Raw genomic sequence first — 18,693 nt, 5'->3', positions numbered from 1 at the left:
CAGTGGTCTGCCAGCCCCGTCTACATGCAGGCGAACCTTGTGTCTGCCCACAGCAGAGACTACTCTGTCTGTACCATGGGCAAACCTCTCCGGCGGCCCTCTGGAGTAAGCGCTGTTGGAGAAATGGCTATATGTCCGCAGGCCCAAAGACGATGGGCAGATATATAGCCACTTTTTGCTGTCTTTCACTGCCAGCAAACCCTGGCAGAGAGGGACACTAAAATACAAATAATGTCCCCACCGCCAAGGGATATGACTCCCATGGCGAGGGTAGCATTACTTTTTTATTTACAATCAAGGAAATCCATTTTCTGGATTTTCTTTTTTGTAAATAAAAAAAGAATTCTCTCTGCTACAAGGCTGCGCCCTGCTGATGCAGTCCTGTAGCAAAGAGTAAATTGCACTGACAGCAGTGGTGTAACGAAACGTGAGGGGGCTCCCCTGCAAGGTAAGTGGAGGGGCCCCCTCTGAGCTCAATCAGGAGCTTTCCAGGTGGAGTACTGTGCCGAGGGGGCCCCCTGGAGCATGGGGCCACCTCCCGCACTGCGGGAGATGCGGAGCCGGTGCTTCGCTCCTGATTGACAGGAACCACCATGACAGCAGTTCCTGCCAATGCTTTTATGAATGACTGCCTGCTTGGCGGTCATTTATGAATTCGGTGAATGGCCCCTCATCATGGGGACGGAGTAAGTTACTCCATCTCCATGGCAGAACGACGGGCCGTCCACCTATGTAAAAATCAGAGCCTGAGTACTCAAACCAGTCTGCTGCTGGTATAGCATGAGCCTTATTTACATAAAGTGCATGCTTATGTTTTTTTTCAAATTTATGAAAAATATTACACAAATTCTCATATCAATTGTTTTCTGTCTGTTCATCAAAATGTACAAGGGGTTCTAAAAGGGAAATTTCTTTCGTTAATTCTGATAGGAACATGTCTGTAACATAGTGGAAACATAGTTGGAAGCATGCGTACCCAGCATGCATACGGTGAGGTGGTGTGGTCCATCTTGCAATCATTTTTTGGTTTTGAGAAAATCAGCCAATCATTTTTTGTTTAAAAAGCTACAAACTAAAGGTTGAAGGGGCTAAATAAATTTCACGTGTGTGATTCTTTATAGTAAATATTTAGTTTAATTTAATTGACATTAAATATATGTTTTTTTTAACAGGTAAATTAAGAAGCTTCTGTGAAACAATTAGAGAAGTTCTAGAACCATTTCTAAAATCACCGTCCAACTCATATTCTGCAACACCTGCTCGTTCCTCAGCTGTTTTCAACCCTGATGAGCTGTAATGAACACTGATTACATATTATAACACATATTTAACTTCTGGATTGCAGTCATGCTGATGTTGGAGAACCAGGATAATAAATAGCTATGCAAACTATAATCACATAATTGACCAAAAATATTGTTCTTATGTGCAGACTGTAGTTGCAGGTATGGCGGCTTACAATTACAGAAAACAGTCCACGTTGGCAATGCCGTACCTCCTCCCCTAGTCTGACATTGTTAGCCATAGGAATTCCAGGATTGTAGTCATAGGTCTTTCAACGAGGGCAGTCCAGACAGGAAAGAGCTCCTTGCAGTAGATGTACTATAGAAGTGCTATCTGTGGCACATTCACCACTATTGGAATATGTATCAGGTATTGGCAATGCTAGACATGTTGGCACTAAGATAAGAAGTTTTCAAGCTCGCGTAATGAACAGAACAGGTTATGTATGGGTAGAAGTAGATGGTGCTTATTTTCCAAATGCAGTGAAGCTTGCACTGCTGCTGCCCATCTGTACATCTGCAATATCTTAGCGAAGCTTGGTTAATAACATGTAACTATGAAACATTCAAAATGTTTGGCCCTTTTGGGAGAATAGATGGGCAGGGAGCAGGTAGGGAATGTGAGGTGGGCTTCGCCAGAATATGTAGGGGTGGGCAAACAGCTCAAGGTCAGGGGGCAAGCAGCAGCACCGGACTCAGTACGTGGGCTGGGCTTCTGACTACAGGGGGTGGGGAGCACAGAGCCCTATGGGATAGAGAATGGGGTAGGGTCAAAGGGAGACTAGCAGAGGGTAAAGGAGGGAAGCTGTGTACTCTTCAAAAGGGGTAGAAGTAAAGCGTCAATAGAGATAGGAGGCATCACCCAGGACTGTCATAGAGACTAGTGAACTCCAAGGGTTTCCTTAAGGTCTGGATTGGAGTAGTACAAAATCCAAGGGTGGTAATGCAAGTTCCAAGGGAGAATAGTTTCCACCTAGTGCTGTTAAAACACTAGGGGGCATATCATCAAGGAGGCGATATAAAATTATCGCCGCTTTTGCGTTCGTTTTCGGACGAAAAGCAGCGATAATTTTATCGCCTTATCAGCAAGGTCACGCTATTGCGTGAATCCTTGCATTAGCTCCCTTTCCCGTAACGCCCACCTTTGCATCTCTAATAAGATGTAAAGTGGGCGTTCCGTCCCAAAATAACTGGAGATATGTCGCTAGCCGACATTTCTCCAATTATCAATGGGCACGCTAACAGGGATAGCGATAAGACAAGTGGCGCTAACCTTAGTTATCGCTACTTTCCTTACGCCTGCTTTTAGTTTGACTTAGCCATTATATCCAATGTAAGGTGGATATCATGGCTAAGTCTGCCCTGCCCTATCAACAAGCTATCACCAAACTTTGTGAGATTATCGCTGGATTTCCAGCGATAATCTCACATTTGGCAGTTAGCGCTTGGAATTTTATCGCTTGTGAGATAAGTGTTGCTAATAGCACGCTATCTCAGCGATAAAATTCCACGTTACCTGGCGATAATTATCCTCGCGCTAAGTGCGCTTAGCGATAATTATCACCGGTCCTTGATGATATGCCCCTAGGTTGCCAAAAAGGAAACTAGGTACAAGCCACGTAAATTAAACACTAACGTTTTATAAATGCACCGTTTCTCCGTTGTCTCCATTATCACATGATGTATTTAGGGAAAGTCAATTGAAAAAGATGTACAAATCAAGAGAGAGAATGAGATAGGAATCAAGATCAACATACTACAGGCAGTTAGTAGGTGCGCCATCAAAGACTGTCTATACTTTTTACCTTTTTTCTGTATATCTTTCATCACAAATCTATGAAACCCTATAGAGAACACCTTAATTAAGGAATCTGTTTAAAATGTCTCTATTGTTGAACATTAAATCCACTCAGGGCAGGCTATCGAGAGCACACGCTCCTGTGAGGAAGCTTTAGGTAGTTAACAGAACCTAGTGCTGATTTAGAGGTTTGAGCACCATCAGCATGCCGACGACGAATCTTACCCCGGCTCCGTCGCCGGCATAATCCTCCAACAGTCCGATGAAGTACAGGCTGTCTGAGGTGGGCTATCCTACCGCACCGCCCAATTTAGAATGGGAGGTCGGATGGCTACTTTTTCCTGTCCATTACTACTAGGTAAAACCTGGCGGTGAGGCACAGTAAATGTAAAGAAAATGGGCCCCACACCATGTGAGAAACTTCCATGTTGTTGGGGTCATTAGGTTTACTTTTTCAAAAACAGAATTCTGCTTTGGGTGTTCATATTTTTTGAAAAGTAAACCTTTGTAAAAATTTGATAGCCGGCTGTCATGTTGTGACAGAGATGTCCTTCAGGTCTTTAAGTGGGATGAAAAAACTGGGTGGGCTCGCAAATGGGCGTGACCAATGTAATTAAGGGCGTGGCTTAAAAACACGTATGCTAAATATCTTAGCATAGTGTGCCCCCCGACTTGTACTTTGCTGTTTCTACCATTGCGTCCAGATATATGATACAAGAACATCTTACCTACAAACAAGTCAGGACTATTGGCTTTGTCAATGGTTGTTAGTTTCATAAGATAAATAAGCAGCAACTATGACTTGTTTGATATAATATTGAAAAAGCTTCCACTTAAAGCCCGGGTGACACCACGAATGTTGCTGCTCCTGATTTTCAAAAAGAGAAGGGAAATCCAGAGAGAAAATGACTCTCTTTTAAAGGATTTCCCATCTTCTACAACTCACCTGGCATGACTTCATGCCGTAACTTCTCCACTTGTGAGAAGTGAGCAGTGTGAGCACGCCACATGGATGTGCCTCCTTTCGCTGTAGTACGGGAAAAAACGGACCGCCTGTGCCAGGGCCCAAAACAGAGCCCGAAAGAGACCCGTTTCGAGCCCCCTTTTAAAAAACTGCCGGTGCTCAGCACCGGTGAGACCCAGGCCAACTTAAAGCCCGGATGTCCTTCTAGCTTTTACAGCATTGACAGGAACCCCTCGCTATGACTGTGGTTACTGCCAATTGTAAGAGATGTCTGCGGGGCGGGCAGACATCTCTAAATCTGGGGACAGGTTGTCTGTTAGGGCGATGGACTAATTTACTCTGTCGCACAAACTGAAACTATTCTATGCCAGTAGCGGCTCGCACAGGTAAGAGCGGTGAGGCGGGGCGTGGCAGATCCGAGGTGGTGGAAGTCGACAGACGGCGGGATAAGTAATATTAAATAAATAGATAAAACCACTTACTTTGCGCTTGCCACATCGCTGACGCGGCGAGCGCAGAGTAAGTGGTTTTATTTATTTATTTAATATTACTTATCCCGTTGTCTGTTGCCTTCACCACCCCTACCCTGTCCTTGCCCCTCCACCCACTGTTCTTACCTGTGCAACCCGCTACTGTTCCGACCTCCAAAGTCTAAATCAGGCCCCCTAATCTTTTCTCACATTCAGTAACGGATTCATGCGGTGCATTTGGGGGGGAAAAATTCTCTCGTTAAATGTAGCCACTTGTTCTTCAGTAAAAGGTATATTCCTACCTCTGAATTCTGCATTTGTGAGTTTTTTCAAGGTCTTTCGCAGGTACTGCAGCAGTCCGTCCAGGTCCTCGGCGTCCCCTTTCACCACCGCCTCGTAGATCCGCTCTCGGGTGTACACGCTGGCTGGTTTCGATGCAGGATTCCTTGCAGAAAATCACAAAAAATGAATATTATTTCAGGAGCTCTTTCGCTGCTTTGTGCGCCATACACTGCAGGACACACTAAAAAGTCTCATCATTGATATGAAGTTATTTACCAGTCCTCCAACTGATTTTATTTAAACTAAGACTAGAGTAAAAAGGCATCTCTATGACTGATTGTAAGCCCTCCTAGGAGAACATCGGGGCATATTAACAACGGCCAGCGATAATCATCGCTGGCCATGCTTAGCGATAATTATATTAACGCAGGCTAACTCTGGCATTTATCGCCTTGGTAGCGCGTTGTTAAGAACGCGTTACTCCAGGGCGATAAAAATTCCAGAGATAGCGAGGTTGTCGCCCTTTTCCTGGGAACATCGCTGGTTTTCCAGCGACGTTCCCTGCAATAACCTTGCTGATACGACCTCCACCCCCTATGTTAGGGATGGCTAAGTCAGGATTTTAGCAGACGTTAGGTTTTGGCGAAAACGGCCATTTTCGCCAAAATCTAATGTGTGCTAAAATCATGTGGGCTGCCTTGTCAATATCGCGATGAAAACATCAGCGATATTTGCAAGGTGGTCCATCTTGGGTATGCCCAGTAATGCCCACTTTGCATCTCATTGGAGATGCAAAGTGAGGCGTTGGGAAAAAGGGTGCTAACATGCGATTATCTATGTTAGCACCCTCTTGTAAATAGGGCGCTGGTTTTATCTCCGCTTTTCTGACTTTGTAAGCCAAAAAGCGGAGATAAAGCCCTTGTAAATATGCCCCTTCATATGGAAACTATGAGTTTGAAAATGACTTAAGCGGTAAATTCTGATTAGTTCTCAAAATTATGTTGGGGCATATTATCAAGGACGGCATTAAAAATTATCGCCGGTTTAGCGGCAGAAAACTGCCTCTAAAGCGTCGATAATGGGCTTGATAATATGCCCTTGAGAATTCCCATTGAAGCCCATGTTCTGGTGTGAACCTGGGCTTTTATGGGAGTTCTCAACGGCATATTATCAAGCCCATTAACGCCGCTTTAGCGGCAGTTTTCTGCTGCTAAACCGGCGATAATTTTAACGCCGTTCTTGATAATATGCCCGTTATGAGGTAAAGGTCACATGGTGGATTGAGTCTGGTGTGGGATATTTACTCTGCTGTTTTCGCCTAACAGATTCCACGGGGAAAACAAGCATTGGCATAGCCAATAGGTCTCGCCTTTGGGACCTTATAAGTGTTTAGCCATGCAACAGTTGATGTAGTTGCACCAAGGATATTGTGCTGCATAACTAAATACGTATAAGGTCCCAAAGGCGAGACCTATTGGCTATGCCAATGCTGGTTACTCGAGCACTAAAGAACTGCATTATAAATCCAAAATGTACAGGTTGAAAAATGTAACACTCTATAGGACAACACAACCACAACTGGTCGTGATACAGGTGACAATCCACCTTGAGAAGCCTCACTTAGAAGTGGCCTTGGCCTTAGCAATTGTGCCCCATGTCACAAAGAGCACCTTCATTGTTCTAAACGTCTATGGGCCTGATGAGGTAATACCCCGATAGAACTCTCCTAACCACTAGAGTTCACAGAGACTGTTTTGAAACGGAAAAAGTGCATGTGAAGTGTGGAGCAAAAAATAACATCCTAATTACAATAATAATTATCACCATCATAATGATAAATGCAAATGTATACCGAGCAGGACAGCTCAGAACAGTAGAATTTAAAAGACTACCGAAGAAACTAGAATTTGCTTAACACATGGGGACAGGCTAGTCTCAGTCTACATTCACTGTACAACAGCAATCCTAAAAGATCGCTTTCTGGCTCGAGAAGCCATCAAAATCACACACTAGGTAGTGAAAAGGTCTTCCGTAGCACCATGGAAACTGTGTAGGAAACAACTGCTGGGCTTAAAATTGTTGGAGAAGGGGGCACAGTAAAGAAAAGTAGAATAACTAGAAAAAACAGATATATCTTTGCATTCTCTTAGTCACCGCACCTTTGTAGCAGGGTGGTTCCGTTCTTTCTCCTCCCTAGTCCTGGGGATAATGTATAGGAGGCTTTAGGCACCTTCATCAGTATTGGGTTGGTGATAGTGAAGCCTTAGCTGTTTCGTCACTTCCGCTGCGCTGAGCTTTGTATCGTGCCGCCTCCTGACTTTCTAATGTGTGCTCAGCTCAGGTACGAAGGCAGCAAGTTGTGGGGCATCAAGGGGCAAACCTTGAATTGCCCTACAAAGCCAGCTTGAAATATGGGAAGCTGGAACAGGTTTAAAGCAGCGGCCTCTTTTCCCAGGGCAGAATAAGCCATGCTCTTCCAAAATAAGAACATGCTGAGGGAAATGGGTAGGATCAAAACAAAAAGCATCCGAAGCCAGGGGAGGACAGGTCGGTGCATGCGCTAATACCCCAAAAAGACATAGTAGAAAAACACTGACCCTCTAAACAGCAAACCAAACAGGGATAAGTGGGCGGGCATATAAAGAGAATCTTCTCCCAATGCTATAGCCAGGCAAAGGGACAGACCAGGATTTCAGATGAGTGTCAGGCATACTGGTTTCTCTCTTCCTCAGACAAGAAAGTAAGGGTGGAATATGAATCAGACGATAGAGCTTGCTGGGACAGACCAGGAGACCAGAAGGCTGTCGTGAAAACTACCTTCTCTCTTCTGTAAGGACAGAGCAGACGCGGGGCTACAAGTGAAGGGAAACAGCCTGAAGAGTGCCTCGCGCCTTGGCTTACACTGGGAAGCAATCGTACTCTATTTCGTTTTAAAACTATGTTAACTTTTGGACCCATATTTATGCTTTGTTACTTTATGATTTAATTACTTCATAAATTGGTAGTTTATTTTCTCCCTGTACTTACTGACTCCGTTCTCTTCTTAAGTCTCTCCCGGTTTAAAAAGTAATTAAGAGTAAAGCGCCGGTGCCGCGATTATACCAAAAGTAAAGAAATAGATGCTTGTTTCTATTTCTAGCATCTATTTCTTTACCTTTGGTATAATCGCGGCACCGGCGCTTTACTTTTAACATTAAAAGTAAAGCGCCGGTGCAGCGATTATACCAAAAGTAGAGAAATAGAAACAAGCATCTATTTCTTTACAAAGAAAAAAGCTGGGGGGAAAAGTGCTACGCCGGCCACAGCCTGCAGTGAGAGCGAGCGCCCGCGCACATGCACTGCATGCTGTAGCCGGAAGCAGCATTTTTTGAAGCCCTCCTTACTTAAGGTCTGCGCCAGACCAGCGCAAGCGTTGGGTCAGGCTCGACCTAAAAAGGAAAGGTTGCCTCAAGGAAAACAGCCGAAAAAGGCCACCCATGTGGAATTCAGTGTGGTAAACACCTCATTTTTTCTTGACAAACTCGCAATAGGAGGTATTTACAATAATCGGCAAACATCCCATCCCTGGCTGGTAATGGAATGCGATAAATACCATCCCCAATTCCGACCAATCTGCAGTTTAGGACTATGTTTAAGAATATGGTTAGCAATATTATACATCCATTGGTGTAGTAGTGACACCTAGTGGTCATTATAAGTGAGACACTTCCTTTGTTCCCTTTGGAGAGCCCCTGGCACGTTGGACCCAGTTTGTGATTTGTACTCCTGGCTGTAGAATAAGGGAGCAACTCGGCGGTTTAGTTCAGTGGCAATAAAGCAACACATCTTGGGTTCTTAAGTCGTCAGACAAAAACACAGGAACATAAATTCATCAAAACTTTATAGACCGAGAAAAGAGCCTGAAAATATTCAGAATCTTCTACGTCAAAAAGTCGACATTTCGAGAACACTCAAGTAAGCGTCTATTGAGGATTAAGAAGCTGGAATTGATAAAGAACAGCAAGTCGTAGCAGTATCAATCTTAATCAAGCACTGGCAAAGTTTGCCTTAAGGAGGTTTGCACTCTAATACAATTATTAGTAATGCTAGTGATGACGTACTCCACCAGATACTCCGATTTGTAATACATTAAAAATTGACCTTATGAATGATTCAAATTGATAACAATTGATAACAAAAGTTTGGTTGGTTCACTCATAGATTGCGTTTCATTTTTGAAAAGTGCTACTTTTGGGCAAAGCTCACCTAAGATTTGGCGATGGTAGTGATCCAGTACTACTAAATAACATAAAGGGGCATATGTAAAAACCCCTATCGCCATGGTAAAGTGACTTTTTGTGACGTTCCCGTGGCAATAGAGGCCTTGCCATATGTACTAGGTAGCGTTAAGCCACTTAACGTGGCTTAACGCTGCCGTGTACATAAGGCACCATTTCACGCTATGTTTAGCATGAAAGGGGAGTGCAGTGGGTGTTGCAGTGGGCGTTCCACCGCAACACCCATTGTATTTGACGCTGCCCCCTATGTACAAGGGTGGCGTACATAGGAGGCAGCGCCAAAATTAAGACCAGGAAACTCCTGGTCTTAAGTTGGCGAAACAAGGAGAAATGCATTATTTCTTCTAGTTTTTGCTTTTTCCATGTGTACTGCCTTGTGCAGCACACATGGAAATACCAAAATGCCATGGTTTGTTTATGTATAGGAAGGTGTCCCTTCCTGTACATAAACAAACCTTTTAAAACCATGCCATTTTGTGACTTTCATGTGTGCTGCGTGAAGCAGCACGCATAAAAGTTACAAAATGGCATTTTAGGATTGTTTATGTGTAGAAAGGGACACCTTCCTACACAAAACCAATCCTCCCCTGCACACAGACACCCTTGCATGCCTACGTTGGCGCTAAGTTGTTAAAGTTAGCGCCATCGCAGGCGGAAACGGACGGCTGCACCTCATTCTTGTAAATATGGTGCAGCCTTGCGTTTCCGAAGTGGCAGAGCGTGTCGTTAAGCCCAGGAGGCTAACGACACGCTCCATACTTCATTGTACATATCCCCCCAAGTTTTCTAACATCCTTTTTGAACAGGTTCACATTTCTTTTAGGTAGTTAGGCAGCCTGACAAGAGAGGGAAGTAGCAGAGGAAAGACGTTCCCCTTTTCAATCTTCAGTTGCCCTTCACTCCATACAATTCCAAATTTTGTTCATTTTACATCTTTCATCTTTTTGCCTTTTACACAATGTACCCAACATCTTGTTTGGTTGGTGCGCTGATGTGAACACATCTCGCCATGCGCATGGCAAGCAGAAAGATAAAGCAAGTGATGGGTACTAAAATGCATCATCAAAAAATGCAGAGCATGAGCAATGCAGTCTCATCCTCCAGCTAGGCACTCTGAGATAGCCGTGATACAACAGCAGCACTCTGGAAACATGGAACATTTATATTCTGAGTTAAAAGGGAAGTGGGTAGAAGGACATGCAATGAGGGCAGCCACGGCCCGTGCAGGTAAGAGTGGTGGGGGGGTGAGACCGGGTTAGGGGGGGAGGGATTTGACAGACAACCACAAGGGGAAATTAAATAAATAATTACTTTGCCCCTGTCGTCAACTGTAGAAATCCCCCCCCGCCCCACCGCCCCACCACTCTTACCTGCATGGGCCGTGGCTGAATGAGGGTGCGAAATGGGCAGAAGCATGAGAGAAAGGTGTAGATGGACTGGAAATAAACTGACGGATGCCCCTCACTGCTCAGCCTCAGACAAGTCAATGAACTGATGAATGATGCAAGAACGGTTGTTTTTTTTTTATAAGAAAAATATATAAGAACTGTTTATGTTTTGACAAAGTCGAATAAAGGCATAGGAACGCTGTTCCCAATAGGTCACGCCTACTTTGGTTGCTTCATAGGAGGGTCCATTTTCCTTGTTTGCATCAGGGCCCGTAGCGCCATGGCCATGCTACAGTCTCTATCTCCTTCATTGATGGCACAGGAACGTGTAGGGCATCTCCTCTACTAAGGCGGGAGTGCGTCGCCCCACTGCTCTCCGAGCAGTGAAAAAAGGAAAAATAAAATGATAATAATGCAATGTTATCATCATTTTATTTTTCCGACTGCCGTGGCTCAGTTGTTTCTTACGGGTGGGGTGGGGCGGGGCTGGGCTCCATGATGCCAGAGCACTGCAGGGGAAAGGAGTGGTGACCCTCTCTAAGTGCGCATGACAGTTTGGCCGGCCGTCTTGGGCCAGCAAAACAGTCATGCACACTTAGCATGTTCGTGGAGAACATGCACAGGCTCTGAGTACCTAGCTGAGCGCTGAACCACAGTGCTCAGACCAATCACAATCCTGCATTGCAGAGTTGTGATTGGCTTTGGGGGGCCTGGGAGCTCAGGTGCTTCCTGCTGCAGACTCCAGGAAGAAGACGATGAGAACGGAGGAGAGGCGCCGACTGGCCGTACTCAGGTAAGTGTTTTTTTTCAAAATCCTTTTCATTTCGCTCACCTCCTCCCCACCCTCCCTGCCCTACCACCCCCATCAGGTAGCATCCGCTACTGCCATTTGTAATCCGCTTTGAAAAAATGGGGTGGCTTTGTTGAGTTTTTTTATTGGTTGACTTCTAAGGTTTACTAAAGCATTGCAAGTAGGGGCTGGTGTGTTCAGTGACAAAGACAGCCCTACCGTCCATTTTGACGGGGAACAGCCATTCCAACGCGGTTTTTACCACGCGTTGCCATTACATTGCATGCGTTACAACGCATGCGATGTTACAACGCGTGGTAAAAACCACGCATACCATTACATCGCATGTGCTTTTTACAACGCATGCGATGTAATGTGTAATGGCGGCAGCGGCAGCTATCCAAGTCGTTGTGAGGAAATTGAGGCTGTTTCCTCACAACAACGTGCAGGAAGGAGGAAGCAGGAACCGGGAGCAGAGACAGCGATGCTGGAGAGGAGAGAGGTAAGGGGGTTTGTGCTTGGAGTGGGGGTTACTTTTGTAGGGTTTAGGGTAGTGTAAAAGTGGTGTTGTAATGTTTGTGTTGTGTGGTTTTTTTAATAACGTTTTAGTGTGTTTTTTTGTAGTGTAGTGTAGTGTAGTTTTGTAGTGTTGGTTTAGTGTATTGTATTAGGGTTTAGGGTAGTGTAGTAGTGTTTATGTAGTGTAGTGTTTTAGGGTTTAGGGTAGTGTTGTAGTGTTTGAGTAGTGTAGTATTTTAGGGGTTAGGGTAGTGTAGTGTTTTATGGTTTAGGGAAGTGTAGTAGTGTTTGTGTAGTGTAGTGATTTAGGGTTTAGGGTAGTGTTGTAGAGTTTGTGTAGTGTAGTGTTTTAGGGTTTAGGGTATTGTAGTAGTGTTTGTGTAGTGTAGTGTTTTAGGGTTTAGGGTAGTGTTGTAGTGTAGGGTTTTAGGGGTTAGGGTAGTGTAGTGTTTTAGGGTTTAGGGTAGTGTAGTAGTGTTTGAGTAGTGTAGTGTTTTAGGGTTTAGGGTAGTGTAGTAGTGTTTGTGTAGTGTAGTGTTTTAGGGTTTAGGGTAGTGTTGTAGTATTTTAGGGTTTAGGATACTGTTGTAGAGTTTTAGAAGTGTAGTGTTTTAGGGTTTAGGGTAGTGTTGTAGAGTTTGAGTATTGTAGCACATTAGGGTTTAGGGTAGTGTTGTAGTGTGTAGTGTAGTGTTTTAGTGTAGTGTCGTGGGGTCGTGCAGGGTAGTGTAGTGTTATTGTAGGGAGAGGACTGGGGAGCGGGGGAGGGTTGTGTAGGGGTAGGGTAGTCACTTACCTTGCAAACTTTCACCAAGAGTATAGCTTTACCACGCATGCCTTTGCGTTGTAATGGCATGCGTAGTAAAGGCATACTCGTGGTAAAAATTTGCGTTGTAATGGCATGTCGTTGTCATTGACATTGCGTAGTAATACCCGCGTTGTAATGGCATGCGTGGTATTAGTATGCGATGTAATGACATAAATCCCATTTTGACAGCAGTTTTGAACCATTTAACTACCTTCAAGGATTAAAAACATTTCAAGCCACTTATGTTACTTGGTAATTTCACGACAACCAAGTCATTTACTTTCACTCTGTGTTCACTTACTGTTTTACAAATATCATACCTTGTTCCCCATGGGACATCTTCCACAGCTCATGTTTTCCGGTCCACAAATACGTTTCCTTCATGCCACTTCGCCCACACTTGCAAGAGGACTGTGTTAGCTCTCCTCCTCTCAATAATTCAAAGGGTGCTCGTCTAATCCTAGCATGACCTGTCTACCTAAATGCTGCCCTCAGTTTCCAATTCCCTCCTGCCACTTGGCCAACTTGATGACCTACTTCAATGTCTTGTTTAACTTTCCTACAAGACCAATCCCATGAGATGATACAATGCACAATTCTTGTGTGAAATACCTCTTCTCCTCAAAAAATTCTTCCATGGCCTTCAAGAAAAGTCTTGACCCGTTATCTGTCAGTAAACTTGAAGGGAAATTCTCTCTTTTAAAAACCACCACCTTGATTGAAAGTCTGTTATACTATTAAGGCATGATTTAGAGTTTGGCAGGCGGCCCAGAGGTAATAATCTTCCGCCAGCCGTATTTACAGATCTCTGTCTAGTGGACAGTGATCCTATGCCTTCAGAAGAGCTGCCACCATAGTTGATTTTCCAGAGGAATTGAAAGCTTGCTTAGCAACTGCCAAATTTGGCGGTCAGAATAAAGGCAGATGTAAAGCCGTTCACCAAACTGACTGCCTTTACGCCATCTGCCAAACTCTAAATCGGGTTCCAAGTCTCTGCCTCCGTTATTTTCTATGGAAGGGAGTTGCATTAGCTGTGAGTGGCCATGTGTTGTGTATGATTTACTCCAAGGCTGGGCTGGGGTAAAATTTCTATTGTTTTTTTTACCTTTTGTGCAGTAGTAATTTTAGAAGTGTAGTTTGTTAATAGCAATGGTCTTTTTCTTTTTGTCTGGGTGTTTGCAGTAGTATGTCCCTCCCTAGAGTGATTTTTACCTTCCCCTATACCCCTTCTTACTTCTCCCTAAACGCCTCCCATTTAGTAGTAAATGAATGAATGAATTAAATGGTTTTATAAAGTTCAACAGCTGCTCTATCTAGAGTGCCCCGGCACTCAGTTGAAGTAAAAGAAAAGCAAGACTGAAAATCCTTACCAGGACAGTGGGGCCTAAGGGAAGAACAGCGAACCAGAGTCATATCTCTTTGAAGAGGTGTCTCTTCAAGAGAGCCTAAGAGGAGGACTCTGGAGAGATACTCCGTAGGTGTTCGGGAAGAGAATTGCACAGCTTGGGGGCTAGGAAAGAGAAGGAGTGGCCACCAGCTCTTGACCTGAGAATCCTGGGCATGCACATCAGATTTGATCGTAAGGTTCTGAAGAGTTTGTACTTTTTGATCTTATCTTGAATATTTGCAGGGCCTGTCTGATGAACCACCCTGTGAGAGAGTGAGTTTCCCCCATTTTCCAGTCACTCTCCCTTTTCCCTCCTAAATTCACAACATAAAATGCAAACCCACATTGATGGAGATCTCCACGTGTACATAGAAACTAGGCAAGTAAAGGCTTATGGCTAGGCAAATAATAACAAGCACCTATCTAACTAGTTACAAGGTGAATTCATCCTGGATGTCTTGGTACTGATGTGCCAATTTTGTACTTTGAAGGGCAGAACAAAGCACTTGTAACCTTCCTCTTCGCTCAGCATGGCAGGCATTAGGTGGTACAATGTCCTTCATACAAGGGCCATCGGTGCTTATCTGAGCCATTTTGAAGGTCATGGCTGGACGGCTAAAACTCATCCCTCGTGAAAGTTTACTGATCCATGGATCACTGGAACTGATCTTTGGGTGACTGGAAATGCTCTGAGATTCATGAAAGACTGTCTGCCTGTGAACCACTCAAACACTATTGTGAACCACAGGGATTCATCTATGGGCTCTCAGAAATAATGTGCAGACAATTATAGCTCATCTGAGAGAAACTAGCACTCTTCTGTGTACCAATGAAATGTATTATTAGTATTAATCTATTGGGAATGAAGTTTAAAACAGGGGTGACTCTTTATCAGGGGCCCCAGTCCTTTCCTCTGTGAGGCATCAGTTACTGCCCCCATGCCTCTGCTGCTAATGAGTTAACTGTGCAGTGTTCATGAAAACACGAGTTTCTTGAAGTTTTATGAACACTGCTGGTGAGCAAGTCAGCCCCCTCGGCCTCATCTCCAGGCATCTGGTGACAGGAAGAGGAGGGGTGATGAGGGGGTTTAAAGAGTGTTGTTTAAAAGTACAGCACTCTGTAGGTGGATGCCTGGATTGGGCATGTGAGGGGCGTAGTTCAACTGTAATCCCCTCAAACATGCACAATCCATTTTATTTTACAGACATGAATGAATGAATGAATGAATTAAATCTTATCATGCGCAAAACTTTGCCCAATGGGCGTCAAGGCGCCTAAGTCAAACACAAATAATCCAGCTTGTCAATCGGAAACAGCGAACTTTTATTCATACGCTTTGGTAAAATACCAGGTTTTAAGGGCCTTTTTAAACAAATCCAAAGAAGGGAGAGTCTTAACCTCAATTGGAAGAGAGTTCCAAAGTTTAGGGGCAACCACAGAGAAAGCTCTCGCTCCCCATCTGGCTAATCTAGTGCGTGGAACTACCAGTTGAAATAATCCAGCGGACCGAAGGGTTCTGGAAGGGCAGTAGCGAGTAAGCAAAGAGCCAAGTGCATTTTCGATGTCAGCCACAAGAGCCCTGTAAGTGAGACATAGAATCTTAAAAGAGATTCTATGTTGGACAGGAAGCCAGTGAAGATCTCTTCTAGCAACTGTAGCTGAAGATGCCAGAGGGAGGGCAAGAACAAAACGTGCAGCAGCATTCTGCACAATTTGCAATCTATGGATCAAGCATTTGTTGGATTCAGCATATAAGGAGTTGCAGTAATCAAGCCTGGAGCCTACGAGAGCCACTACAACCTGCTTCCGCGCCTGCAAAGAAAGATAGCTACGAATCCTATTTAGGGTTCTAATAACACCCCAACATGTGGCCACGGTCCTGTTTATTTGGAGCGTCATGGAAAGTGAGGTGTCAAAAACCACGCCAAGATTTCTGGCGGATAAGGAGGGGGTGGGGCAGATGCCAAGAGTAGTAGGCCACCACTCACTCGACCAGACGTCTAGATCTTTCCCAAAGACCAAAACCTCTGTCTTGTCGCCATTTAACTTTAGGGAGTTGATGACCATCCAATCTGCAACATGCTGCATGCATGACCTAAAGCCAATGGCGGATGTCTGGACAGAGGAATGGGCCAATGACACCATAATTTGGGTGTCATCAGCGTAGGACACCACCTCCATCCCCTGCGATCTTAATAGTCTGGCAAGGGGGGCCACATAGATGTTAAACAGGGTCGGACTCAGAGCCGACCCCTGTGGCACCCCGCATTGCAATGACTTGGCAGGGGAGAGGAAACTTCCAAGCTTTACTCGTTGTTCTCTATCAAGGAGAAAAGAGTCGAGAAGATTCAAAGCCGGTCCGATAACCCCTGCCTCACTAAGCCGAGAAGTTAAGATGGCGGGAGACAGGGTATCGAATGCGGCTGTGAGGTCTAGGAGGACCAGTATTGTAGTTTGGCCACTATCCACCTTGCGTCGGATGTTATCGACTACTACCGTGAGTGCGGATTCAGTGCTGTGATGCTTTCTGAATCCGTGCTGTGTATTATCAAGATACTCACTGGTCTCAAGAAAGGTGGAAAGATGAAAGTTGAGGTGTGCCTCCAATATCTTTGCAGGAGCCGGAAGCAGAGAGATGGGTCTAAAATTTTTAAGGACACCAGGGTCCAAAGAAGGTTTTTTGAGAAGAGGCTTTACAATAGCCTTCTTCCACACTACTGGAAAAGAGCCCTGAACAATGGACTTATTCATGACTTCCAGCATAGATGGCAAAATACTGTTTTTACACTCCTTCAAAGTTTTTAAGGGTATAGGATCCATAGGAGAGGAGGATTTGATCTTATCAAGTAGGAGACTCAATCCTTCAAGAGATAGTAGAGGAAATTCCCTCAATAATTTGAGAGGCTCTTTACCCAGCGCATCTAACTTGGCTATGGCAACAGAAGTATCCTTATCCAAGGACTGACTTTGGGCTTCAAGAGACAGATGAATGTCCAGGATTTTATTGTGGAAGAAGTCCGAGATGTTATCACATAGATCCTGGGAGCTCACTACAGGATCAGGAAGTTGAAGAGAGCATAGGGAATCGGCAATTTTAAAAAGCTCCCTAGATGACGTTAGGGAACCTGTGAGGTTAGAAAAATACTCTTGCTTCTCCAGTATGACTCTCTGTTTATAGTTCCGCAAAGCGGATTTGTGAGCTACTCGATCTTCCGGATCCCAGGACTTCCTCCATCTTCTCTCGCTACTTCTACAACCCTGCCTTAAGAGTCTAAGATGGTCGGAAAACCAAGGAGCAGTAGGTTTCTGACGGGCTGCATATCGCAGGGAGGCGGGGGCAAGCTCCTCCACCGCACTAGAAATAGAATACATAAGTTCCTGTGCTGCATCATTCGCAGTCTTCGAAGAGAAAGATTCAGAGAATCGGATATAGGGGACAATAGTGTCATCAGTGATATTTCTGTAGTTTCTCCTAAGGGTGAATGATGTGTCATTATGATTAATTAAGATCTGGGTGGGGAGGGCAAAATCAAGAGGTATTGCAAGGTGGTCCGTCCAGACTAGCGGCAAAGGTGAGCCCGTAGATAACCTGGAATCGCTCGAGAAAACCCCATCAAGGATATGACCAGCCTTATGTGTAGGGCTGCTAACCAGCTGAACAAGGTCACAAGCTTCGAGTGACTCGGTTAGTGTTAAAGTATCCTTTGAGTTGACATCATCGAGATGAAAATTAAAGTCACCCAAGATGGAAAGGGAGGGTTTTCCGAAATAGGGTTCCAGGATTCTGAGAAGGTCTGAAGGAAAACTCGCCCTAGGGCCAGGTGGTCTGTATATAAGTATTCCAGTGAAAGAAACGGATGGTGCACACAGAATGCAGAAATAAAGTGCCTCAAAACTATCTCCAGGAAGAGACAGGGGTTTAATAGAGCAAGAGAGCGAGGATTTAATGAGAACAGCAATTCCTCCGCCTCTGCGCAAAAATCTATCCTGTCTATGAAGAAGATAGCCATCAGGGATGGCCAAAAGAAGATCGTGACCGAAGGTATCCGAAGACCAGGTCTCCGTAATAAAGACCCAGTCTGGCTGTCTTTCTTCAACAAAGTCATGGAAGGCAATATTGTGCTTAATCAACGATCGCGCGTTAATTAAAAAGCCAATTTTATGTGACAATGCAGATAAACTTCCCGTGCATGAGTGAGATCTAATGGGGCTTGAAGCAGCGTAACAAAGGCAAACCTTACATGACACACATCGCTGGAAGTATGCGCACTCATCAGGTGAAAGACGATGGAAGCATCGTTGCACTGGGGGTCTAAGGGCCATGAGTTCAGCCGGAGAGTAGCGCCTAGGCATCTCGTAGGATGGTAAAGAAGGGTCAGCCGAGTCCAGCCCGCCCTGCAGCACGTCCTCAGCGCGGACGGGCGCAGACGGGCTGCACGTGCCTCAAGCAACACAGTATATCTGCTAAAATGTGGCAGTGAGGGCGCACATCAGTACATCTCTGAGCGTAATAAGAAGCCGCACAGTGCAGCAGGGAAAGGATCCCCATCACTGTCCCAGCTGTCACAGGGTTTGGGGTGGGTCTTCTTTTAAAATCTCGCCTTGCTGCTCTGTCTGAGTCCAACTTGGGAATCATAGCTTGCTGGTTCTAATGTCCCCAGTTGACTGGGGGTGAATGTTTGATTTGCTCCAACACTCCGTCAATCATCCCCTTTGGTATCACTTTG

The 18,693-nt window shown here is 44.9% G+C and overlaps 1 protein-coding gene across 5 annotated transcripts in view; it reads right to left on the bottom strand.

Annotated features, from left to right (window-relative positions):
• The window catches only part of LOC146858393 (transient receptor potential cation channel subfamily V member 1-like), a 194,082-nt gene that overhangs the window by 89,026 nt on the left and 86,363 nt on the right, over positions 1–18,693 (bottom strand). For all 5 annotated transcript variants that reach the window (XM_085649311.1, XM_085649312.1, XM_085649309.1 and 2 more), the window contains exon 3: positions 4,818–4,960. In XM_085649311.1, coding sequence (XP_085505437.1) covers positions 4,818–4,960 — 143 coding nt within the window. The remainder of the gene's footprint in view (positions 1–4,817; positions 4,961–18,693) is intronic.

This window comes from Triturus cristatus, chromosome 3_2 (assembly GCF_964204655.1).
Source record: "Triturus cristatus chromosome 3_2, aTriCri1.1, whole genome shotgun sequence".
Classification (NCBI taxonomy): Eukaryota; Metazoa; Chordata; class Amphibia; order Caudata; family Salamandridae; genus Triturus; species Triturus cristatus.
The sequence above is the reverse complement of the archived record's forward strand: the minus strand, read 5'-3'. Positions and strand labels throughout refer to the sequence as shown.